Consider the following 27,007-nt stretch of genomic DNA (forward strand, 5'->3'; position numbering starts at 1 on the left):
TTTCGAACCGGTTCCGGAATGGAATTGTCGGATAGTTGGGATAGGTTGGTGTGGCGGCGCTAGTGTTTATCGTATATTAATTTAAATGTTTACACACGTTTTTTAAATATTTTTGTTCGATCATGGTTGTCTGTTCTCTGTGGTAAAAGTAATTATTCCATATCAATCTTTGAATAGGGCTAATAAGATTTGTAAACAAACTTTTGTTTTGCTGATTGTTTCTACAAAGGTTAAAGATGTTCATTCATGTGTATTTTTCATGACATTCAACTCGACAGCGGAATAATGTGTGAAACGAGCTTGCTTTCAAAAATTTATTTAGCCCTTTTGAAGAATGAATATTGTATTTATGTCGACTTCGTCTGCATGCGCAGCCTAATAGAAATAGGGCAAAAATAGGCTCAGGGTTGGGTTGATATTATGTTCGGTGTATCATTTCCAACCTACTGAAGACAGCTGATTTGTTATGATATTTAACTAGGAGAAGATATCGCGAGCTAATTTGCTCCAGTCCTAACCTCAATATTGAACCAGCTCTTCATAGGTCAATTTGTCAATCACTTGCTTCCATAATATTTACAAAAGGGTTAAGTAACACTGCTGCTAGATCCATTCTGGATATGTTTCATACACATCAACATTTCATGCAAAAGGAATAAAAAGTTTTAAATGACGATATAGCTACGTATATTGTTAAAAGATACACAAATAAAATTTAATTTTACTTTAGAATGCAGCTAGATTTGTGAAATCTTTGTTTGTGTGCAATCTTCGATGTACTTTTTGGAAATTGTGAAAAGAAATCTGGGAATGATGGTCGACAGCGCTTAGCAGAGAAAATTAAGAGAAAGAATCAAAGGGCTTAGCAGAGAAAATTAAGAGAAAGAATCCTGTTGTCATCTCTTCTGTTAGATATTTAATTACGCTACAAAAGAAGAAATGGAATCTACTTCTAAAGTGAACTAGTAAAGGTTGTAGGTCTGGTCAAATATAATACAAAATCACGTTTGATCAATTTAATATACTCTCAAAATCTTGATTTATGGTAAGAAAACATTTTTTTGGGCTTTCGGCACCGAAAATGTAGCGATGGTGTCATTTTTCAACCTATTTTCAATCCTTTAGCTATTCAGAAAAGAAAAGACTTTTTGAACGGTATGCTATGTTCTGTTCTTTAAAAAAAATATACGGTTTACAATAATTATATGAGAATTATCATCATTTTGGTTTTTTTTCTTGAAAAATATAAAAATTGCTCAACATGTTTATAAAGAAATCAAAAGTATGTGTGTTAACTTTGAAAAGGAAATTGGGAAAAGTGCTATCCTAAATATATTTGAATAACTCAAAACAACTTTAAAGGCGAATCCGCATAAATAGTACAATCTATAAATAAGTGTGATTCTGTTGTTCCAGCATTCGTCGGTGGCTGAGTTGCAACTCCGATTGTTGGTGATTCAGTTAATGTTCTTGGGTTTGCTCGCAGTTGATGTTGTTTCATTAGAGGCTTTCACACATGGTTTGGCACGTAGGGATCTGTCCTTCATATGTGCGCAGCGTGATTTGAGATTTGCTTCTCACCATTGGATATACCTGGAAAAAAGTTTCTCCAGGTTTCAAACTTTCACCGTTACGTTCGCGAATACAAGGGCGGATTGGATAAACGACCACTGTATGGGATCGAAGATTGTTCAAATTTTGCTGCTGAGTTTCAATCATTTTTAAATAAACGATCGATACCGCATCAATGAAAGTAACGGTGCATTATTTTCCACACTGGCTTGGGACAACTGTTATTTTTCGATAGCTTTGCTGGTGCGGTACATATAGACGGCAGACTGTATGTAGAAGCGTTCGTTTGATTCACTTCACTGTTAACAAGCAGCGCTATTGTAGCTTCCGATCCGATTGAGATGGAAAAGTAGACTGATTAGGAACTGGTATTGATCTTAAAGGGGTTCCATAATAACCAGCTCGAGAGAGCGCTCAATAAGGTTATTCCACGACAGTTATTGTTGTTTCGCCATTTTCCTTTTTATGAAATGGATTTCCAGTAAAACGAAAAACTGCCACTTGCCAAAACTTCGATGTGTCTTCTTAGAGGTTACACTAAAGAGAGACACTTAAAGGAAATTAGAGGCACTAAAGGAATTTTTTCGGATCATTGTTTCATCGACATTGATAGCGGCCAGAGTTTGGTCCACAACTGGAATCGGTTCGATTTCCAAATGTTGTTGCAAACAGACTACAGCTCATTCTCTTTTCAAAAAAGTAAGTTGGAAAAAGAAATAACGAGGTACTATCGAGAGATTAAAAAATGCATCGGATTGAGAGATTCGAGTGTATTAAGTTTTGTTTGTCGTACTCTGGAGCAGAGTGAATAAAGCGAAAATTCAATAATTAGAAAACGGGTGTTCAATAAAAAATGAGAATGATTTCAATACCTTTCTGTAATTAAAGAAAAGAGCGTGAATGCAATTCTCTCCAAGAGAATTGCTCTCTGGACTCCTTATAGATGGAAGACATGTTTCTTTTCACTCGGGAGCTGTCACTTCAATCGAAGATGGCGTCGAAACAGCGAGTACTCCGCGAGCGTGTTGTGCGGTTTTACGAAACACTTGGCCATCGTGGAAAAAAGTTTACGGTAAACCACTTTCGAAACGAAAACGTGCCCGTGAGTACAGTTTACCAGATCCTGGCATCCCTGAGCGTGGAGCGGAAAGCCGGTAGCGGTCGCCGGCAAAGATAATGACAAAGAAGAAGAAGGAAGCGTTGAAAAAGTTGTTCGACAACAAGGACGAAACGAGTTTGTGTGATGCCGGCTTTGATTCACCGAGCCCTCAAGATGGAGGACATCATCTGTCGGAAGAAGACTCGGTCCCCCGACGACACGGACGAGCAGATAGCGATCGTGAAATCGCAGTGCCGGTGGATGACGAACAATTACCGCGATACGTTGTTGCTCTCGAACACCCACATTCCAGGAAATGACAGCTACTATTCCAGCGAAAAGTCGGCCACACACCCCGAAGTAAAATACAAGTTTAAGCATAAATTTAACCCTTAAAGGCGCAAACCAATTTTTTTCAAATTTCCTGAAAGCTTTAATACGTTACTATGATAATTTTGATATGGTTTTCGCAATGTTGTTTTAAAACAACATTGCGCATTTAAGGGTTAAAAGAAATGTTATGCTGTACATCGCCATATCGGACAGAGGGATTTCAAAACCGTGGTTCAAGCCGAGTGGTCTGGCCATCAATCAACAAGCGTACCAGAAGGAGTGTTTTGAGAAAATTCTTCTGCCGTTCTTAAAGGGGCATCATTCAGTTGGGAAGTACGTCTTCTGGCCGGACAAGACGTCTTCCCATTACGCCAAGAAGACGCTGGAGTATCTTGAGCAGAAAAAGATACTGTACGTGCCGAAAGAAAGAAACCCCACTAACTTGGCCCAGTGCCGTCCCATTGGGGTTTTTTCGGCTCTCTCAGTGCTTTAGTGTATAAAAGTAATTGGCGAGTCAAGGATACGAAGCAGTTAACCACCAGGATCCGGAATTGTATCCGGAAGAAAGACGTCAGTGTCGTCCAGTGCTCTTATGAGAGCATCGCGACTAAGTTGCGTCGTACGGCCAAAGATAAACTCAAGATTATTAGGTCCCATACAAACCATTAACAAAGTATGGTTCAGCAACCGTGAATCGGTGAACTCAATAATAGTATGCTTTTGCTGTCCTCTCGTTAATAGGCGTCGATAATTTTTGGAACGCGTCGACAAAATGCTATGGTTACGAATCAACTCAAAGTTGTATACAATCTTGTTATGAAAGAAACATTTAATCTTTATGGACAGTAAAATATATTACAGTTATGTTTACTACTAAAAGCCTATTTGGCGCGCGTTTATGGCCGAAAATATTGAAGTGAACACGACCGTTTCTGTTCGTATCCTTCACTTAATATCGTAATAATTCTAACTAAGAAAATTCACAATTTACCATCGACCTATCGCTACCGACTATCGTTGCAGAATCGGACGTCAAATATATCAATTGTTGGTTAGCAGACTAATTCACTAATTGAGTTATCAATAGCAAATAGTAATATTGCTTCACATATCAGATAATTACCGAACTTTGAAGACCCCGAGATTTGTTTACTTTGCTGCCGAAAATTTCCTTGTTATTTTCTTAATAACTCTTTGTCATAGATACGACGCAAAGATCGATGTTATTTCTTTTTCGCAAGGCTTCGCTTTAGTTTATTATTGAGCTGTCACCCTGACGGTGAAGCGGGCTAATCGAGGGGTCGCATTTGGATGGTACATGGGAAACATCGAACCACTCTATCTTGAGTTTATCTTTGGTACGGCTGACCAGGGCCCCTTCTCTAATATTCATTGACTTTTTTTTTTGAAGAATAAACATTATGTTTTTAATAAAAAATTCTGAATCCGTTGAAGATTTTTTTTTGTTTTTAAACTACATGACTGAAAAAACTCATTTTTATTGAACACCTGTTATCAGGCTTACAGGAGAAAAACCAGGACAAATCAAGCTTTTTCCTAGACTTCCCAGGACACCAGGACAGTCAGTGAAAAACCAGAACATGTCCTGGGAAACCAGGACGTATGGTCACCCTAGAAATGAGTGATTATCAGTTATGATGGATTGGAAAAAATATTCTCAAGCCATTTATGGAGATGGAGAATTGTGCGACTTATTCTTATAGAATGGATGGAAAATGGAGCCTTCCCGCGTGTGAAGATAAAAATTACGATGCCCGGTTAGCTCCATAACTCAGCGAAGAGGCAAGATAAATTACAGCAACCATCATTCAACTTTTTGTCGAAAAGAAACACCATTTTTTGATATACTGATTGATATTGATCTATAATGGGGAACGTCCAGAGAAAAGAGATTATAAGTACTAGAGGTCGCATGTCGCTGCTAACACTGAAAATTTATCATCTCGCTCTCACATATGCTAGGCCCATTAGTTTGACACCTATTGCCCCAGGTACACACAAGTCAAAGTAATGGGATACAACATGCTAGAGCGAGACCCTATGTTTCAGTCCGTGAGTACATGGAGACAGTAGCGCTTTGCTCTCTCTAGTAGTTATAATCTCATTTGTCCAGAGCCTTCGAGTAAACTTCTTTCGTTGTCACCTCTATTCTTACAACTCAATTATCACTCCTGCATGATGTACATAGGATGTAAAACCCGCTCCATTCCATCAGGCAAGCAGGAATCAGAAATGTCCCTGCCAGAAAGGCTTCCGGCATTGTCCATCCAGTTTATTGCACGGAATGATGGATGGTGGTGATTGGTACCAATTGCAAACCGAAAAATCTTCTGTACAGCATCCGTATGCGTACGGTACAGAAGGTGTAGAGGAAGGCCGGGTAAGATAGCACGGCGGAGTAAGACCGACCGGACCCTGTTATATATGAAGTCTTTAAATTTGTTGTTATTTTTTAACTTAATGAACAATTTCAAATTTGTATGAATTTGATAATAGTTTCAAACTCAACATCTTTTCAAACCAAATTTGACCACCAATACTGAATCTTTAAAAATTCTATTTAATTTAATTTAATCTAAATTTCGACCCCCTCCCGATTTTTTTTCTGGATCCGCCCCTGTCCAATCAACTATTTATTTCACGGTAGTGTTTTCGCGCCTAGTTCCGTTCGCAGCCCCACATGCTGCTTCTATCGGCATTAGATAGGAAACTTGTGTGAACTATGTTATCTCACCGTTTGACGACCAATATCCGTGAATATGTGTGTAATTCTGGCAGTAAAAAACACTATTTTTTCACAATTTCAAAAATTTCAATAATTTTGGTCTTTCAGATGTATCACAAGAAAGTCAAATTCTTTGCCTATTTTGAGTTGCTTAGGGTGGCGGTCTTGCCTCGTCTTCCCCTATATTATTTATGCAGATGAAATGCTCCATTCATCCTGCGGTGAAGGTTTTTAATTCCATCACACATTGGCTCATCCGGTTGATGGATTTTCTCGCTGATTTCAACGATGTGAAACCAACGTTGGACCAACGTTGGATGACGTCCAAATTACCGCTCCGTCCATCGTAGGATCCGTGTTGAACGATTTTGAAACAATTTTTTGGGCTTCTCAGTGGGGAGTATGTGAATCATAACTAAATTCCGATAAAACGATTTTACTTTACTAGTGTGATGTAGTTGGTGCTCCGCCCAGAATGACACCGTTCGATTCTATCAAATTACAGAATCCTGCTGGTTGAGCTCACCTAATTTACTTATTACCCTATCCCGCCCACGAAATATGATGCTTGACACTTATTTGACTCGAAAATGTGTGATAAATAGGTTCGAATCTCTGCCGTAGGATGATGAGCAATGGCATATTGAATGATGCTGAGTATTCGATTCGTTCGTGCGTAATAATTTGATCCTTTAATTCAATCCACTACGCAAATGAAACGTGTACTGATTTTGCAGTGGTCCACTCTCGTGTAGTAAATGTTCCGGAAGTAATCCAGCACAAATAATTCACTTATTTGGTTCAGACCAGTTTTTTTAACCAGTTGGTCGCCTGCAGCCTCCGGAATGGAATTAATGTTTTTTGTCATAATCCAATCAATGTAGTTGAACGCCTTTTCAGAAAAAAATAAATTAATATCAGCTTTGCAGTACAAAAATAGACACAACAAACAGCTGAAACATCCGGAACAGATTCTGGACGGTGATTGGTACATACCCTACTGAGTTTTTCTTTCGATGAAAACCAAAAAGTCAACATGCATATAGTGTTCTTCTGCAAATTCGCTTACCCAGCAGCTGCTGTTGGAAAGGGCAAATTTTAATCCTTAAGCGGACCCTACACGTGCAGAAATATTGACAATAAATCGATTATTGATCAATATATTGATCGTGTAAGGGTATATTGAAAATATTGATCATGTAGAAATCAAATGGGATTGACGGATTGATGCAATCTTGTCAATATTTTTATTGACAATATTCTTGTCCCGTGTAGGGTCCGCTTTAATTGAATCAATTTATCACCTCATGAAAAATTCATACGGGCTCACTGGTGGTGGTCGCACACTCCCGAAGCTTTATTAATTTTACTTTATTTATGAGCCGGAATTATAATCCGCAAGCTACTGTACTGTTGTGGTGGAAAACGTCTACCCCATAGTATGAAATTGCTCGTTTGGGAGGTAATATTTCATTATTGAAAGGAAAGAACAATTCGTTTCTGTTAGTGAACTTTGAGTATAAGAAGGTTCGGAGCTGGGGCGATTCAGGGACTTTACCGTCGAACTAAGAAAATGGCTCTCGAAACACGCGTTGTATTGTTGGAAATAGCTATGTAGTCAAGTGTCGTAATCATACATTATCCAACAAAAACTGTGTATTTTCGTTAAGGTACATCGTCCGAGCTTGAAAGTTACTCATAATCTTATAGTTTGCGCTTGTTAATCAATTACTTATAGATAAAATGAGTCACAAAAATTGTTCCAAAATTCGTGAACAACTTGCCATAAGATCTCTTCGTGTCAAACTCGAGTCGAGAACTTCGTTGTGTTTCACAAACTTATATGGAGTACCGCAGGGCAGTAATCTCGACCCCACTACTGTTCGTGTGATACTTCAATGATGTAATGCTGTTACTTGCACCAGAATGCAGACTTGTGTACGCGGACGATCTAAAGCTGAATTTTATTGTGCGTAACATCGATGATTGTGTTCGTCTTCAATCAATCTGTTCGTTGATTGGTGTGAACGGAATAAGCTAATTGTGTAATTCCTTTGTTGCATTGGGGAATTTTTTTTGGGTGTATTGTTCATGGATTGACTCTGCACGTGAAATATTCCACAAAATTATAAACTAGCTTTCAACTTTCATGATATAGTTCAAATGGCACTGTACATAATTTTAATATTTGCTTTTGAAAATTTATATGTTTTCTAAATAAATTTTGCGTCGCATAATGTCCATTTTCTTCTTCAAAGAATCGTTTTTCGGATTTTTTTGAAAACAACGCCATTATTTGCATTATTTGTTAATATTGTGTAAAAACATCGGTACTTTCCGAAAATGTGCAATGTAAATTTAATGTAAGTTTCAAGCGACCAAAGTTTAGCAAGTATAATTTGGGATCACATATATTTTTTTTTGATTTTGGTCGCTTATTACCCTGGAATTTTACATGTGATCCACACACCAATCTCGGTGCAATGTGTCGCCAACAAACAGTAATAACAACAACATTCTGACCACAGTCTACTTTCTACCTCTGAGGCAGTCAGACCTACAAACTAGCCAAGTGACCAACAGGCCTCTCGATCTAGTGTGCATTGTGTCGAGAACAAAGGATACAATGGATTATTCTTGTTATCTTGAGTAAAGTTGACGAAAAAGGTCTACTCCGGCCCAACGACGCGAACGTTGACTTTAAATTTTGCTCAATTCCTTTTGAAGATAAAAGTGCTGCTTAAGCTTACGGAAGCTGCGTACCTTCAGTATCATCATCTTCGCAACGCAGTATTAATATCATTCAACACGCTAGCCAAGCCGAGAATTTCGTTTTGCAAAACAACTTGAAACACGTGGTTGAACAACGTTGGAATTAAGATTCTTGTGTATATAGAAAATGATAGATGTAAGGCTACATTACCTATCACCTCGCAGCAGTGGCGTAGCCAGAAATTAGGTTTGGAGGGGGTTTTGATGAAAATCGCAAATTTTTTGAAAAAATGCTAAAATTTAATATGAGTTTGATAAATTATTGAAAACTCAAAAACATAAGTAGTCTAACAGATGTCATTCCAGTCTACAAAAAAGAAGGATTAACATGGAACAGTTTTCAAACCTCTATAGATTATTTTCTTGTATAATATGTCAATGAAGTCAAAAATTGCGATCTTTTAAAGTGGGATAAATGATCTAAAAAATTTTCAACGTTCAAGATCACCTAATATAATAATCCTTGACTTTGAAGGTTTGACAACTTCGGGAAGTTATCAACATAAAACAGCGCCTGCTTTGATATAGATTTTTTAGTGTTTAATTCTCATATAGGTAATTATGGTGAATTAATTTTTCAAAAATATTAAGAGACATGGTGCCTTCAGCAAAGTTTTTGATAATGTCATTTCAAACAATTTTGTTGAAAATATGAAGGCTACATGAATTCAACATATAGGGATTTAAATGGACTGGGCCTGCTATATTTCTCTTAGTGAAGAAAAATTTAGGTGAAAACTATTTTTTCTGCGCTACTGATAAAATTGTTTGAAACAATCATTGCGAGTTGAGAACTCAAAACCTATAACTAAATTATGGATGGATGGAACTGAAACTTGCGTTTCGACTTCATCTCATCAGAATCCGACACTAACTTGGTGGGCGGACTAAGCTAGCGCCGAATTGATGCTAGCTCCTGAAAATGGAATCACTCTTTGTGTTTTTGAGTCCTTTTAATATCTGGGAATTATTTGTTTTAAATCCAGTTCCCTTATTTTTTTGTATGCTTCAAAGGCACCTTGAACGCAATGTGAATTTAATTACCGCAGAAGAGATTTATCAAATACAGTAATTTCAGAATAGCTTGTTGTAAAGGTTTTCTATTACTATATTTCTATACTCTGAATATGTGGGATATTTATGTCTTTGACAAAGTTGTTTGAAATAGCACTTTCGAAAACTTTGCTGGAGACATTAAGTCCCGACCCAAATTTGCTTGAAGAGTAATTCTTCTCTATAATTACTTCTAGGAGGATTAACCGTCAAAATTATTCTATCAGTAGATGAACAGTTTTACGTTTTGAAATTCTTTAATGTTACTTGACATCGAAATTTGGCAGTTTCGAATGAATGTGATCGTGACCGTTAAAAAATTATCGAGCATTAATTTTACTTTTCTTCATTAGTCAACCTCACAACTTGCAGTACTAGTACGTAGCACACAAAATTTTAGTACGCCATTCATTGCATCCTGCTAAGAGGCTATTCATATAGTTGATAATACAACAAAAATCCAATGCTCATAAAACCGATCCTGACCCGCTAGAGACAAAATTACATCAGCTTTCAACTAGTTTCTGAAATGTTATTCTTGTTGTTAACCATATTGAATTGTTGTCTAAACTCTACACAATCTAAAAAAATACATTTTCAGCAAATGTTGAAATGTATGCAAGTTTTCGGTAAACAAGCTTATGTTTTATATGCAATCAACCTATTCAAATTTAGATTCCCATTCGAAAAATTGTCTCTAATCCATATTTTGAAGCATCTTTCCAAAAATGAGCTCATAATAATTCAGACAGTTATTTTATTTTACATTGAAGTAATTTGACAACTATGGGATTTTGGCTAAGAGATAAGTTACAAGATCCCCTTCCCACAATTTTCCAAAAGTTCTCATGACGCTTTAAACACAGTTCTCAATGTAGTGACCAGAGAATATTTTTCCAAAAATATTTTGTGGAATATTAAATTAAATTCGTCAGTATCAATTTTTTTTTCGATCCAATTAATTTTGGTTTGGGGGGGTTTTAACCCCCAAAACCCCCCCCTGGCTACGCCACTGCCTCGCAGCCAATTGCAAAATGCACGCCACAATACGGAAAAAAAGAATCCGTTACGCTTGATACTTGGAAAAACTTCTTCCCGGGTACTCCCAACGGTGTTTTTGTAGTGAGGACGCGGGTCGAAAGGCCTATTCCCTCGTACTTGATTGTAAAACTCAAAACAACTAACCCTCCGGCACTCGCGCCCTTGTATTTTGTGCAACATCTTCAGAAACTCTAGCGAAATCTTCTTTCAGCACCAGGGTTAAACAAACTTCGCTATGCACCCACGAGGGGCAAACTCCTACTTCTGGACAACCTTGCGCGGAAGATACAGAGGAGAATGCATCTCAACCAATTGCCAACTCAACTATGGCAAACCAACCAAAACAGAGTTTTCAATACCAATGCCTAAACCATAAACCTTGGCCACATTTGTGGCAGCTGATCAGACTATAATGACCACCGAAAAAGAAGCATCCAGTTCCCCAAAAGCAATTGTAAGCAATATTGCCAAGCCGTGTCAAATAAACGAATAAAAAAAAATCTTCCACAATTTATATAACTTCTTTCGTATTCTTTCAGTTTTCGCTTTGCGTTTATCTCTGTGGGTGTGCATAAATAAACTCTTCTGAAAATACCCCCAGCTAAAATGGATAACGAACAAGATTCATAATCAAAGATTTTCCGTTTGAAACCATATTACATTGAGCTCAGTCGGACCATGCCTGATCTTCTTTCGGATCAAGAAATTCCGCTAATGATTTCTAGATATCTGAAGCAGAAATATGTACAGCTGTGACAGATATCTCGATAGTTCGATCAGATAAACTCAGAATATTTCATCTATTTAAAACAAGTAAATCACGTTACTGGCGACATGCCTTTCACTAAGGATTACTACGTCTACATGCCCGCTCACAGAGTTCAGATCGACGGTGTAGTTGCTGATTCGAGTTTGACATGCTGTTTCATGGAGCCTTTGCTCCAGTGAGCAAAGATTTTGAATGGCAATCGCACTGGATGGGACAACATGGTGTGTCTCTTCAAATTCTTGTCGGGTGAGCTTCGACGGTTTTGCTTTACGTTTAATTACAACGTCTACGAAAAGGATCACCAGCCTGTTTGGCTGTTTGTATAAATGGACTTTTTTCCTTTTTTATTTCGACTATGTTAGTCACATTTTCTTTTTTACATTTTAACGACATTCAATTAGCTAGAGATTACTGGGTAGGGAAAGTTATGAAACTTAGAGCCATAGTACTCAAGTGAGAGCAAGGATGTGAAGTAAACAGATCGGAAAACTAGAAGTGGCAGGGTCATTAGAACAGGCTTAATATCGTACGGGCTTAATCTTTGTCTTTACCGTGAAAACCGACAAAAATTAAGCCACGCAAGATCACCACTGAAAACCTGTCGATGATTAGCATCAATCTTAATGATGATTGCTGCTGTTTATCTCTGTTTGCCTTTCGAATGCCGGGATAGATTTTTATTAGACTATTGTCACTGTGCTTACAGTCGTAGCGGGTTTGCTAAATTGTGGAAGGTAATGGCTATGTCTACAGCGGCTACCCACCGCTGCCGATGGATTCCCATCAGTTCCTTTTTCTTTTTTCCTTTTTTATTTCGACTATGTTAGTCACATTTTCTTTTTTACATTTTAACGACATTCAATTAGCTAGAGATTACTAGGTAGGGAAAGTTATGAAACTTAGAGCCATAGTACTCAAGTGAGAGCAAGGATGTGAAGTACTATGGCTCTAAGTTTCATAACTTTCCCTACCCAGTAATCTCTAGGGGACCATCCATAAATGACGTAGCATTTTTTGAGCGATTTTTAACACCCCCCTCCCCCATCGTAGCATTTCGTCACAAACTTCTAAATACCCCCCAGGTAATTACGTAGCTTGACGGTAACTCTACTCCCCACCCTTGTCCCGCAAAATCTTTAAAAAAATAAAAAACGATGATAGTTATTCCCCTTTAAAAAAGCTACGTAGCATGACAGGACCCCCTACCCCCCTGTCGTCACACATCATCACAAAATACAAAACTCCCCCCTCCCCCATATAATGCTACGTCATTTATGGATGGTCCCTAGCTAATTGAATGCCTATTGGTGGGGCGAGTCTAAATGATCTGTTACCATGCCCCGCTTACAAACAAATCCCAAGGAAGAAAAAGCGTGTCTTTAATGATTTTCATATCTTTTACTATATCTTTCTCTCTCTCCCTCCTTCTCTTTCTCTCTCTATCTTTTTCTCTCTCTTTCTCTCCACTCCACACCACTTTTTTTAGCTAGTCAGTAACGTAACTCACGGTGTCTTTGTCGAATAAATTTATTCCAAAAAAATCGGCATCTGTAAAACTTCGGGATATCAAAGAATGGACTTTTTCCTTTCATTTGAAAGTAAAATTAAAATATTCTGTCGGGGGGTCTAGAACAACTTTCTATTTTAAAGATTTTTGATTGAAAACTTAAGTTTTTTAAGGAAATTAATTCGCATTTTTGCAACTAATTGGTACCATTGACATTCAAAAAATACTAAAAATGAGAATCTGATGAACAATCTCATTGTCTATAACTTCGTAGAAAGCTATAAATCGATGTAAAATCACCCGAAATAGATATTAAAATGTTATCAGTTTTTGGGTGTGCGTTAACTAGAACAAATGATTTTTGATCATTTTGAAACTTTTGTAGTATATTCGACCAATAGTTTTGAAATTTTGCACAGTCCTTCTTCACATCATTCCCTGCTTTCTGATGTAAACTGCAACGTAATAATTATTTCCAATCTTCAGAGAATTATCTTTGATTCACTGTCACATGCTCAATTTTCAATATACTAATGTTATTTTGAAGCATATCTGCTAAACTTTCAAGTCTGTTATCGGCGCTACCAGAAGCTACAATTAGCTGTCATATTTCGAGATGCTTCTGTAACGTTTGCTTATGTTTCCTTGTCTGATTGATGAACTGCTTGCTTCTAATAACTTGTGATAATCATTATAATCTCATCGAATTCACTCGATATGAATAGAGTTTTACGAAAATCACCTTCAATGTGTTTTGAATAGAGAAGCTTGAACCGTCATTCACGGCAAGTGCGCTCCTTTCGTTTCTTGGGCTATGTTTGATACGTACGAAACAATATTGAATACGAATACAAACACTGCATTACATTAGTGTTAAACCGGCTATATACTTGCTCTATAATACCACAAAATGTATATGTAAAGAATACTTGCTCTATCTTTGAGGCTTGCATGTATTATATCAATGTTATATACGTATGTAGAACTGACAGTTGATACAATATAAGTGTAAACCACGGTTATAAAATCGATTTTAACACACGACACATACAAATGCCCACGCGATCGAACACGTTAACTTACAAACGCTCAAACTATTCGCCATGATACACAACGGCGAACATGCAATGATGATCATCGACGCACAACTACAACCAAGATTTCACAAACACAAAAACGCTCCGATGATTTAGTGAGCACTGTACATTTCGGCCGGCATATTGGCAACCAACTTGTATATTTTGTATCGCTTAAAAATTATCATAATTGCATTCTGCGCCCCAAAATGATCGTAACATGATTTTAACTAATTCAAGCAACTTTTTTGGTTTGGTCCGGCTTTTGTTCGAGGGCTCGCTACAGTGCGGCGCACAGTGTTCCTGAACTGTGAAAATCTGTCCAAAAGTATTTATCTCGCGAGTTTTCCATTTAGGCCGTGGGATGTCTTTGAAAAAAGACAGTACAAGAAAAACCCCTTCTCTCGGCCTTAGCATATGAATCATATGTGCGCTGCGTACAAGGCAATCGATTTACCAACTACACTACGCCCACCCCCATTTTCACAGTACAGGACTACTGTGCGACCGTGACATCTTTGGATACTAAATATGCATGAGGCAATTTTCGGAAGCATTTAATAACAATTATCGACAGGGAAGGCGATTTTTTAAATTAAATAATTTGAAATACTCTTATGTCACGACAGAAAATAGACCATAATACATAAATTGCAAATATGATTAAGAGGTTTTTCTGTAATATGTCATTAACTGCATTCGTCACACCCCCTGTACATTACGAAAACGAACCGTTATCTGTGCTAAAATATTTACTAAACCTACTTCTGTTGTTTAGTAAAACAAAACATACAATATAATAGAGCTTCTACGACGTGATTATCAGCTCAAAACTAAATCGATGCTCCACTATTCAACAATCAAAAGTGAGACCGAAAGCCAACATAAATTGAATGAAATGTATTCCTGGATTGACATGAATAATTTGTATTGCGTTTTATACCATGCTCACTGAAGAACTCAGGTGATTGGATTCGAATCCATTATCACAAAAGCCAGTATGATATCCCAGTCAACCTCTTAACTCATGCTATAATTGAAGAGAGCAGTAGATTTGCCAACCGTATCTACCTTGGTTGACAATAATTGGCTACGATGAACAGCATTAAAATGGTCTTTGTGTACGTTGCAACAGAACCTGTTCTAATCCTTTAAACTCATTTGGTGACTTGCACTGGTCTGACGAATGGTTTCTCTGACAAAATCTAAGTCGGTATATGTAATATGTTGTCTGTAGTACCGTCAATTTTCGACATGTTCGTTATATAAGTTTGACACTTGAGCCAAAGCAATTCGTTGTGCTTTTCCGGTCCGAACACACATAATTCCAATTTGCAGGTTTTCACTTTCTTGGGACTACCCTACAAAAGTCCATAATCTATATCTATTCTAACGTCTCGTCGTTGCAAATGAATTATTATGGTCACATGAAAAATTAGATGGAAAGACATCCCTCACCAGTTAGGTTGGTTAACCTTTAATTGTCCGGTAATGTGAATACATTATTTACATTGCTGGTAATGGTGGAACAAGTCTATCTTACATCACACACATTTCCAACTGAATCGAATCTTCCGTACACTGTGCTTTATATGGCACTTCATATGCCAGCTAGATCCACACGAGCCCAGCTCTGTTAAGACGATACGCCATGTTTGCCACCCACACTCGGTTTGGCATCAGGAACCTGTCATGGACTTTGCCGTGCATCGTGTATAAAGTGTACTTTTGGACATAGTTGGTGCTGGCTAGTTCGACAGGAAACGGCTCGTTTATTTCTTCATGGTCGTTTTGAAAGGAGGACGACCGTATGCGGGAAGCTAGTAAGCTGTAATTGAATTCCCGACACGTTTCTGCGGGTTTCGCTTATGGTATGCGCCTAATGGTCATAGTTATGGAGGAATTTTGGGTCGACATTATGTTGTTTTTTTTCTTCATCCTCGTGCTGGTATAGCTTGTGGCAAAGAAAACATGAGTCTCCTAATATATGCTAATATTGTGATTATTTGATAAGTGAAGTTCTCAAAAAGATACTACTGCGAAACACTTGATGTTATGCAGGTTCTAGCAAAGGTTGTAACAATAAAGAGCCATCATCAAACTCAACTTGATTTGATGCAGACGCAAGGTAGTTTTATTCTCAATACGTGTTATCTATAGGGACCACGTGACTCCATCAATTTCAATTTGATGGCGACGAATATTTGATTTTAATTTCAATATCACCATTGTTCCATAAAAACATCAATTCTTCAATAGCTGTTTTTATCCTTGCAACAGGCCAATTCGATGTTAATCCGATTAACGTCACATATGCAGATGGAAACCGAAGTAATGAATGACGGTAATCGTTTCAATGATTGGCCGTTGTCCCTGTATCTGCATTCGCTATTGCATAAGTCCTGGACAGTACGGTTAGTTTGCGATGAGCTGGAAAATGGAAGTCGATGTATACGGTGGAAACTGCACGTTTTTTTTTGTTAATTTTCATTTTTCGATTTTCAGATGAGCTGACTAACGTTGAGACAGTTCTAATTTTCCGTTGAGTGCAAAGCTGTGTAAAACCACTCAACTAGAATGCGTAAATTCGGCGTTTGTGTCATTACACCCAAGGTACTTAGAGAATAAAGCTCCTTGATTACACCTCTTGAACTATACTCAGTCTAGTATGGTAGTCATGGGAACATTTCAACTCCAGCTCAAATGAACTTCAACAAACTTCAGTTTCACCAAGCCGCAAAGTATTTCTGACAAAGATAAAACCCCTCAGCCTTCATAAATCATTGCTAACTCTCGATATTCAGTATAAGCTTGGCTGAATAAAAGATCCCTTCTTGATTTACAACCATCTGTGTGCACGCGTGAAAAAGAAAACACATGAACATTTGCTGTTTCGTTGTTAAATAATTTGCCCTTTTCATCCCTTTTCGTTTCCAGAGAATTCATAACCGAGTGCTTGTTTCCGACTACGAAAAGCCCATACGAGTTGCCCTGGCAACAGAAGATGGCCTGGGGTGTGGTGTTCGGTGCGATGCTGCTGGTAGCCATCACCGGGAACTGTATCGTGCTGTGGATCGTTCTGGGTAAGTCGACGGTTAAGCTGCTCGGTGCCATGAGTGGTGATGTAATTGTAACGTATTCGGAGAATTGGATTTAATTTGCTCCAAAGGATGGTATGATTGCCGCTGGATTCGGGTGCGAAAGTACTTTATTGGAACTTGAGTGACTAATGAACAGTTCCATTGCAGAAGTTGCGTTGATACGTTTAAGAATTGAATTGGTAGATGCGCTTGTTTGGGAACATCAGTTGAAATCGTTTCAGGTCGCAGATGCATGGAATAAATGAGTTTTGAAGCAACAGCAGTGGCCAGAAGAATGGTACGGCATTCCATGAATACCTTAAAATTCTGATGGCGAGTGTATACATGTGGTTATTTAATTATAAATTACATACTGAGAAATTCCAGGGATTTGAGGTTATGTATCCATAAAACCGACGTTTTTTCCAACTCTTGAGCTTTAATTTAAGATTTCAATTACAATTTTTTGTCGCAAAGTTTTTTTGACATTAAAAATGTCTTACTCCACTATCTGGGGCTAGGTGTCATTCTAAAATCTAAACTATCTCCCATGTAACGAAACTATGTAAGGTTTGCACGCTTATAACTCCGATATTACTAGATGGATTTTAATCATTCATACACCAACCGATTCAGAAACACCTAACTTAAATATTGGTAATAATTTAATATCTCCCCAATAAAAGTAGACTTTTGGAAATTGGTAAAATTAAAAAGTTCACAAAAAACGGGAAAAATACCATTCGTGAGGCAGATTTCTCAGACACAGCCGTCAAAAGAGGGCAGCTTAGTTGCTCAATGAAACACGAAAAGTCATAAATAGAAGCAACGCATGTCCGTTTAAATCAGTTGTTGCTCTTATCCCACACGAGCAACGTCGTCTCCGGGCGATGCAATAAGCGCTATCGATTTTCGGTAACGTTGGCATTTGCACACACTCGCACCTAAGTGACTAAACCATATACGGTTAGTTTATAAATAGAGGTGACGCGTACCAGTTTGAATCAGTTTTTGTTCTTATGTCGAACGGGTAAGATCATGGCTGCAGCGTCTGGGCACTACAATAAGCGGTAGACGCTATGCATTTTCGGCAGCGGTGGCCGTGTGCGGATTTGTCGGGTACCAGCATGGTGTCACAGAATGATTTGCAAAGTGGGTGGGCGGGGTGGTTTGGATTTAATTCAATACGGTGTGTGCTGCTTAAGAGTGTTGCGTTTGAAAAAAATATATTTATTTTTATGCATGCGTGTGCGTTGTAACTTGTTAATCCATGTTTACGGCGCTTTGTAGCTGCGTAGGGTAAAGAGCCAATTGGTTTTCATGTTTCATATTTCGGTTATATGTTTTTTATCAGTAAGGCATCTGACAACGTGCTTCTGTAGTTATTGCACTGTTCAGCAGCGTAGTATTTTATATAGGAGAGTACACTCAGGTTTTTTACGCGGATTTTGAAATTTACGCGGTTTTCATTAACGCGTTTTTTTTTAAATTTACGCGGTTTTCATTTACACGGCCTGTATCCCCTGCGTGAAAAATCTGAGTGTAATTGCATCGGAAACAATCACATTCCCAGCAGAACTTTTTGTTTTCTAATTTCAAACACTTTTGTTTCGTACTGCACACAACGGAAAATTTTAAAACAGAACTTACCGTCCCAGCAGCAGTTGAAGCGGGTGTTCTTTTTCGATTCAAATTCAAGCCATGTCTTAAGCGTTACTGGAAAAATTGTTTTCCCAGTTTAACCAGACAGAATATCTATCCTACCCTATGTATTTAAAACACAGTTCTAATTGCGTTTTAAGGTATACAACAAATACGGTTGGGTATACTAATTTAAATTTTAAAATAAATCTGTTTTAAATTATGAAACAAACCGCTGTACTGAAGATATAATTATGTCAGTCCTATTACCACATAAAACACCTACATAACATAAAACGCTGCAGAATTGGTTTAGTAATACAATGTTTACACTACAGAGTTATAACAAGTTTTAATAATTAGCAACAAGAAAAATGTCACCAAGATAGCATAAAAACCCGTTTTAACTGGTAGTGCGAACGTTGCATAACAATGTAATTTATCAAATAATTTCATTTTTCCACCACTAATCGATCAAGAAATACTTACACTTAAGATTGTTTACTTAAGTTCATTAGTACATTATTGAAAATTTAAATGGAAAATGAAATTTCATATTTTATGGAGAATCTGTATATTTCCGTTGGCGGGCGTGGGTTTCCTCATCACAGCTCTCAATATGGAACTTTTCTTTTGAATATATTTTCTGGACAGACCAGCCTATTTTTACTAGATGGATCAGCCAAATAATGCCAATCACCTAGTGAGATACTTGATTAATTAATAGATTACCGTTAAAAGACCTTCAATAAATTATGTTTTAATGGGGAGGGTATATAGCAAGTTGTAACATATGAAAACAGGCGAGTGAACAAGAGCGTGTGTCAATATGTGTGATAGATAAAAAAGCTATATTTTTAATGTCACCGTGGTCGTGTCCTGTACACAACCCTTTAATTTTTTTTTTGTTGCTTGAGAAAAGGCAACATGCGTTTGCCCAGGCACTGTTGCACATAAACTTCGTCAGCATCTTCATGTACGGCTTCCGTAATCGTTCTTTGGCCGATCCGTTTTGCTTAAAGTCACGTTGTGGAGTCTCCAACTTCTTGTAAGTCGACAGTCAGGTTTTTTTAGCTCGATGCGTGGTTGTAGACGACACTCCCAGCTTGGTTGCGGCATCTCGGGAGAAGGGGTTCAAACAACTGGTCACTCTTTTCGTCGTTTTGGGGCCTCCTGCTTTCGGCTTGTCTCCAATCCACTCTTCCTGGCTGTCGATAGACGTTTTTCGAACACTTTCATTACATTGGTGACAGTTGATTCGGCCATTTCTAATAATTTCGTCAACTTGGTGTGCGAGTAGTGACGCGCATCTCCTTCTGCTTTGATGTCATTTTCATAACTGAAGAGTAAATGTCAAAGTCAAACAGTTGGCATGGTACTACACACATACATCTTTAAAATAAGTGGTGTGTACGTTTTGTTTAATCCACGATAAAAAACGTGCGTCAAGTTGAAAGTGGCCAATTTTTGATCGTGGCACCTTTTATGGAGATTGCATTATGATTTTTTTCTGTGATGCATTTAATAACAACTACCCAACCAAAAGGTGATATTTACTTCCCCCAAGATCCTGCAGATGATATTGTAGTTGTGCAGAGATTCACTTATTTCAGCTAACGTGCCCTTTGAGCCAATATGTTCTGTGTTAATTTGTGTGTTGAAAAGGGGCCTGAAATTCGTAAATCTATTCAATGGATTACCCTTGGTCTTTTCGCTGCCTTCCTTTCTAAATACATATAAAACTAAACAATAAAAAAGCTATTTCATGAAAAACGTTGATTTTTTCGACAATGCTTAAATTAATTGTAAGTTTGATTAACTATTGAAAGTTCAGAAACTAAATTAGATGCTATTCCAGTTTACAAACAAAAAGGATCAATATAGAACAGCTTTCAAACCTTCCTAAACTATTTTTTATTATAATACGATACTGAAGTCAAAGAAAGTTCACATAATTTCAAAACCATTCACTTTAAAGATATAACAACTTTGATGAAGTTTTCAGACATCAGACAGAGCATATTTTGACAATAAGAGCTTATGTGATTCATTCTTCTAGAAGTAGTTATGGAGAATTGACTCTCAAAAATAGTAAAAGACTTGGTGTCTTGAGCAAAGTTTTTGATAATGTCATTTTAACAACTTGGTTGAAAAATGGATGCAGTATCAAGATAAGAAACAATATTTAGGAAATTTTCTTATCAGGAATCAGGAATCAGTAGCGTCTGGCTCAAATGGCACGTTCCCCATATTGATCGGAGATTTGTGCCTTGCCAAGAATCGTCTTTTCATCATTTTCCTGATGGGAAGGATTGGGGAAGTGGTAAGGTTAGGGGTAAGGAAAACAACGACACAGAACAATTAAAACAGAGCATTCTGCACCCCCGGAGTGATGCTGAACGATCTGCAGGTGTTACAACAGCAGGAATAAAACTTCCAACCCCCGGAGGGATTTAGAACCTCTACCCAAACAGTGAGCGGATATATCAACACCCCCGAGGGGATATTGAGATAACAGAACGACAACACCCCCGAAGAGATATTGTCATTCAAATACGGCTAAAAAAACTATAGCCCTTTACCACACTGGGTTAGGAACAAAAGCATATCCTTAAATTTCAGCTCTCTGTACATAGGTTCATCTATGTATGGAGAACCAAAAAACCGGATGCGCAATTGTATTAATACAGGGCAATTGCATATCACATGATATGATGTTCCGTAATCGGATTCACAAAAATCACAAAAATAATACTCAGCGCGCTGAATAGTAGCCATGTGATAATTGAGTTTGCAATGTCCAGTCAGTGCCCTGACCAGAATACTGCAGTTGTGCTTGGAAAAATGCAACAAATTTCTTGACATTTTCGGACTCACATCCGGCAGAAAAGCCTTTGTTTGAACGCAAGTTTGCAAGCTACGCCAATGTTTGGCATGTTCGAATGCAGCCCAAGAGCGAATCTTGTGCTTTATCTAACTTATTGACGGTGGTAGAACTGGTTCTGGACCAACGAAATCAGTCGCAGCGCTAGCTCTAGCCAATTCGTCCGCCCATTCATTTCCAGTAAAAACCGGAATGACCGGGTACCCATAGAAGGTAGATAGCATTTGAAATGCTAAGTTCTTCGATTTGAGTTCGACATGCGATTACTAATTTCGATCTCGAATCTGCCGAACTAAGTGCTTTCAGGGCAGCTTGACTGTCAGAGCAAAAATAGATTCTTTTACCGCAAATTCCCTGTTGAAGTGCGGATTGTACGCCACACAGAATCGCAAAGATTTCTGCTTGGAATACGGTACAGTATCTACCAAGCGAATAAGATTGGTTTTATCTCATCCCATGACAATAGACACCAGCACCGGCTCAGCTCCCCAACAAAGAACCGTCCGTATAACAAACTACGTATTATTCAAGTTGTCGCTCCATCCAGCCAGACCGCCATTCCTCACGAAGAGGAATTCTCACATTGAAAGTTTTAAAAGGAAAACTACATGTGAATGTAAGGTCACTGGGAGCAAGTGTATATTCATCCCAAGTAACCATTTGGGGCCACAGTCTTGTGTGGCTAGTTACACCACCTTGAGGACATCCGCAGACACTCAGTTTCCTCATCTCTACTTGTCTTAACGATGAGCACAGATGTCGGTTGCTAAGCGTTGCGTGTATCCAGTTCGTGATATATGAAGGTACTCCATGATCTCGTGCTGTTTCCAAAATGGATTCGAAAGACACGTTGTCAAAAGCACCTTCAATATCGAGAAAAACTCCTAAACTTGATTGCTTTTGTGAAAAAGCTTTATCAACGTTGTAGACAACATTGTGTAACAGGGTGGTAATAGACTTCCCCCGCTGATATGCATGTTGCATTGCATGCAGCGGGTGCTCGCCCAAGCTACCATCCCGAATGTAGTGGTCGATTAAACGTCCCACTGATTTGAGAAGGAAGGTGGTCAGACTGATCGGTCTTAAGCTCTTTGCCTCCTCATAAGTGACGCGGCCACCTTTGCGAATGAATTTGACTGTTATTTCCATAACTGACATACTTCAAACCCACCGGATGCCACGCGGCCTCTAGGCTGGTTTTGTCCGGAGAAAGATAATAGAGTTATCAACCTCCTGGTGGACCACAGCCAGTTACTGGGGAGTTCGCCCGGCTCTTCCCAGGCTCCGTTCGCCATTGAGAATATTTTAAACCCCCTCAACAATTTTACCCATAGCACGGGTCGCATGACACTATGGAATTGGGGTTCCCTGTTTGGTGTTACCACTGGAACAGGTAGTCCGTAGTGTAATTCTTAGCCGGTTGAAACAACCACTACCGACACTACACGGCTTATCTAGGCTGTTCGGAGAAAGAAGCTGACATTTATGGACAGCTCCCATAGATGGCCGAACAGCCACAACAACTTTGATGAAGTTTTCAGACATCAGACAGCGCATATTTTGACAATAAGAGCTTATGTGATTCATTCTTCTAGAAGTAGTTATGGAGAATTGACTCTCAAAAATAGTAAAAGACTTGGTGTCTTGAGCAAAGTTTTTGATAATGTCATTTTAACAACTTGGTTGAAAAATGGATGCAGTATCAAGATAAGAAACAATATTTAGGAAATTTTCTTAACGCTAGTTCTTTTTCATATAATTTTTATTGTAATCTTCAGAGACTCATACCTTGCATCGAATGTGAATTTTACAGTTTATGAACAACTTATACAGATTTATCATATACAGTAATATCAGAATAAGTTGGTTTAAAGATTTCCTTTTACATATACAGTCATTGGGAACTACTTTACACCAAAATTAGAGAATAATATTTGAGCTTGTAGTTAACATTTTTATTGTTTTTTTAACAAAAGCAAAACATTCGTTGGATCAATGTTTTACTTTCGTCATAAAACAACGTAACATTTTAACGACAAGTTCACATATCATTCTCTAATTTTGGCGTGAAAGTGCCCCACTGCACACGATGACGGTAGTTTAATATATTTAGATACTCTGAATATACGAAATATTCATGTCTTCAACATAGTTGTTTGAAATGGTATTTTCGAAAACTGATGATGATCTGGGAGGGAGAAACAGACTCAATAAATGTGAATGTCATAGCCAGCCAGAATGAAACTGTCACTCCGAGCCACAAAAAAGGGAACATTGAGGAAATGAAAGTATTGTTATAATATTCTTGCTTGAAAATTTTTCCGAACAATAAGTTTCCTTGATTTTTTGTCTAGATTGGGCAAAATAGTAAATATTATCAAAGTTTTTCTGTGATTTTATTGTCATTTTTATAGTTAACCAGATGAATTTTTCGGTAATCTCTACTGCCATAATCAAATGAATTGTATTTCTAAGTATTCAATGAAGAATAAGAATTTGGATGCGTTAAAGAGTTTCGAGCATCGTTTTAAGATTTAAAAAAAAATTAAAATTTTTATGAAAATTTCAAATAATCCGTACATTTCAATTAATTAATCAAATTACCAGACAGAACGACTGTTTTTGAACATAAGGAGGAAATAATCACTATAAAAAACAACTAGTGGAAGGATTCAACAAAAGCAGTTTTTCACTTGAATTTTTATAAATCTTTATAAGTCTTTATGCTGTTGGAATTATGTTATTATTCTGTATCGTCGCTTAAAAGCTCAATGAACTTCGCCTAACATATATTTTATGCTCGTTATGTAATTATGGAAATGCGACGACACTGTAAATTTTCTCTACTCCAAGAAATGGGAATGTAGAATTAAAAAATCAAAAAATATTTTGTGACTTCCAGTTTTTTTGATAATTCAAAAATACTTTTTGGTTTCAAATAATTTATATTATCTTTGTATTTATAAATATGTTAATTAAAAGCTATTTTCATATCTATAGTGAAGACAAATAGTAATGACGAAAATCGTGTGAAGAGTTTTAAAAATGTGTGGTTCATTAAACAATTTTAGAAGGATTGACATTTTGCTTGTCAGATTTGACGTTGTCCCAGTTTAAAGTTTCTTTTGAGCGTGTACTGAGAAAATGAAAATCATCAACGTAGGCGTATACTTAAAGCTGTTTTTACAGCTGTCAATTCCAAATACCTATTCATTGGTCAACATTTGGAATGGGCCGCTCTTGTGATTGGATTTAACCATTCGAGAGAAAAAAAAACTCGAATCAAAAGTGAAAAAAGTTCGCCAAATGCTCCATAGCCTAAAAGTATATATGACGTTTTTTTCTAGACGTAGAAACTGATTCTGGTTACAACCCCAATCGCTATCAGTTCATATATTTAAGTTCGTGATTTTTTAAAAGAGTTTTATGAAAGTTTTATTTGGGAAACGAAAGGCAATTTGTTAGTCATACTATCGAAGAAAATAAAAACAAGTTATATGAAAAAAAATATTGCAAATTATCGGCATTATGGCCGCGTTCCCGAAGCACATTTTTTTCGCAGAGGCTTGCGGTGAACACTCTCCCAGACGAACCGCTCAACTTAAATCGAAAAAGTAAGAAAGTTATTAAAGAAAAATGTATTCTGGTGTACTTGAACGGTTTCGGTATTCAGAAAAAATTCTGCGATAAAAAAACTGTGTTGATAACAAAATTTTTGTTTTAGGTGTTCAAAGTTTTAAATAAAATATCATTACAAAGAATCAAAAAAATTCTGATGAAAAAAGAATCATTCAAGTACACGAGAATTTAAAATTCGAACAAGTTAAAACAAAATTAATGAAAATCGGTTGAGTAGTTTTTGAGATGTCACGTTCACCGCATCGGTCCTTTTCAAGAAACTGCATTCTCAGATAATTGCATTCAAAGTTTTGCGTTAACTACATATGAGGATGGAACCATCGCGCTGCAAACGGATGTAGTTTGAAATCTAGTGCTCCGATCTGGATGAAATTTCGCACAGATATTTTCGTAAGTATGTACTTTCAGAATAGGCAATATTTTTTTAGACTTAACTTAAATAACGCCACATGTTTCTATGGGATATGGAGCCGTCAATCGTAAATTACACTCGAATGTAGCATGAAACTAGAACTTTTTGGCAGACTCTTTTTTATATTTGAAAAATAAACCGGTATATTTCTATAATTCAATGCCGGTCCACATTTCACAAATCAGATAAACATGTCTCTACCGGCGAGTTTGCTTATTCAAGGATTCTGTTAGTTTAATTTTTATAAAATTAAATTCTATTTTTCAGCTTCAATTTAATATTGTAACGGTTTTTAATAATCTGTGCAAGAAAATTTTTAGGAAATCGTAGTACAATGAAGGAGAAGAACGGTACCAAAATCCTATTTTTAAAATAGGAGGTGAGACACATTGTTCCGAAATGTGTTCCTTTTCACTCATGTAAAGCAGCCGGAGAAAAAACTTTCACTGATTTTATACTATCCCAAGCTCTCTTTCCATCACACGATTGAAGTCATGTGCCGGTAACACGCTTTCATCAATAACACGCCAATAGAAATTTGCTCATTTAAGCGTCGCCTACCTTGATCGATTTTGGCTGTCGAAAGTTTTCTTGCTTCGTGACAAGTGCTATTATTTACACTTCATGCGTAGTATCTGTTTCTCCCTCCCAGATGATGATATTATATCTCGAACTACATTTACTAGAAGAGTAGATTGTCTAGAATTAAGTGGATTAACCGATTAAGTTATTTTAGAAGAAGACGTGCTGTTCTACTTTGTAAAATTCTATAAAGATACTAAACATCCAAAGTTAACAGTTTCGAAATACTGTAATCTTGGCCGTAAAAAAAGTTTCCAAGAATTTATTTTACTTTCTTTTCACAATCAACGTTCGCAACTTGAGAACGAGTAGAGTACATTAAATTTTATTACGCTATTCAACTCAGCGCCCACATGTACATTATTAATAACCACTAACTCCAAATATTTTGATTTTTTTATTATTCACTTCCCATTCGATAAATGGGCCCTAATCCATATTTCGGAGCATCTGATGATGATGATGTCCATTGTCCAACTAAAAAGCATCTGAATATCAAAATCTCGTGTCAAATTCACTTTGACAATCAAACTGGTATTAATTAGGAATAAGAGCAGATGCATTTTCGGTCCTACTAGCGAATCAAATTCGTTAGTATGACAAAGGGTGTGGCCCAGCGAGCGAATCACGACTATAATGCAATATAATACAATACAATATAATATAAAACAATATAACATAATATAATATAACATAATACAATATAATATAACATGATATAATATAATAAATTGGAAAATAATATAATATAATATGATATGACATAATGTAATATAATATAATATAATGCAACATAACATA

The 27,007-nt window shown here is 37.2% G+C and overlaps 1 protein-coding gene across 2 annotated transcripts in view; it reads left to right on the plus strand.

The window, feature by feature from the left end:
• The window catches only part of LOC131677342 (tachykinin-like peptides receptor 86C), a 170,046-nt gene that overhangs the window by 16,907 nt on the left and 126,132 nt on the right, over window positions 1–27,007 (plus strand). For both annotated transcript variants that reach the window (XM_058957090.1, XM_058957091.1), the window contains exon 3: window positions 16,906–17,051. In XM_058957090.1, coding sequence (XP_058813073.1) covers window positions 16,906–17,051 — 146 coding nt within the window. The remainder of the gene's footprint in view (window positions 1–16,905; window positions 17,052–27,007) is intronic.

This window comes from Topomyia yanbarensis, chromosome 1, assembly GCF_030247195.1.
Source record: "Topomyia yanbarensis strain Yona2022 chromosome 1, ASM3024719v1, whole genome shotgun sequence".
NCBI lineage: Eukaryota > Metazoa > Arthropoda > Insecta > Diptera > Culicidae > Topomyia > Topomyia yanbarensis.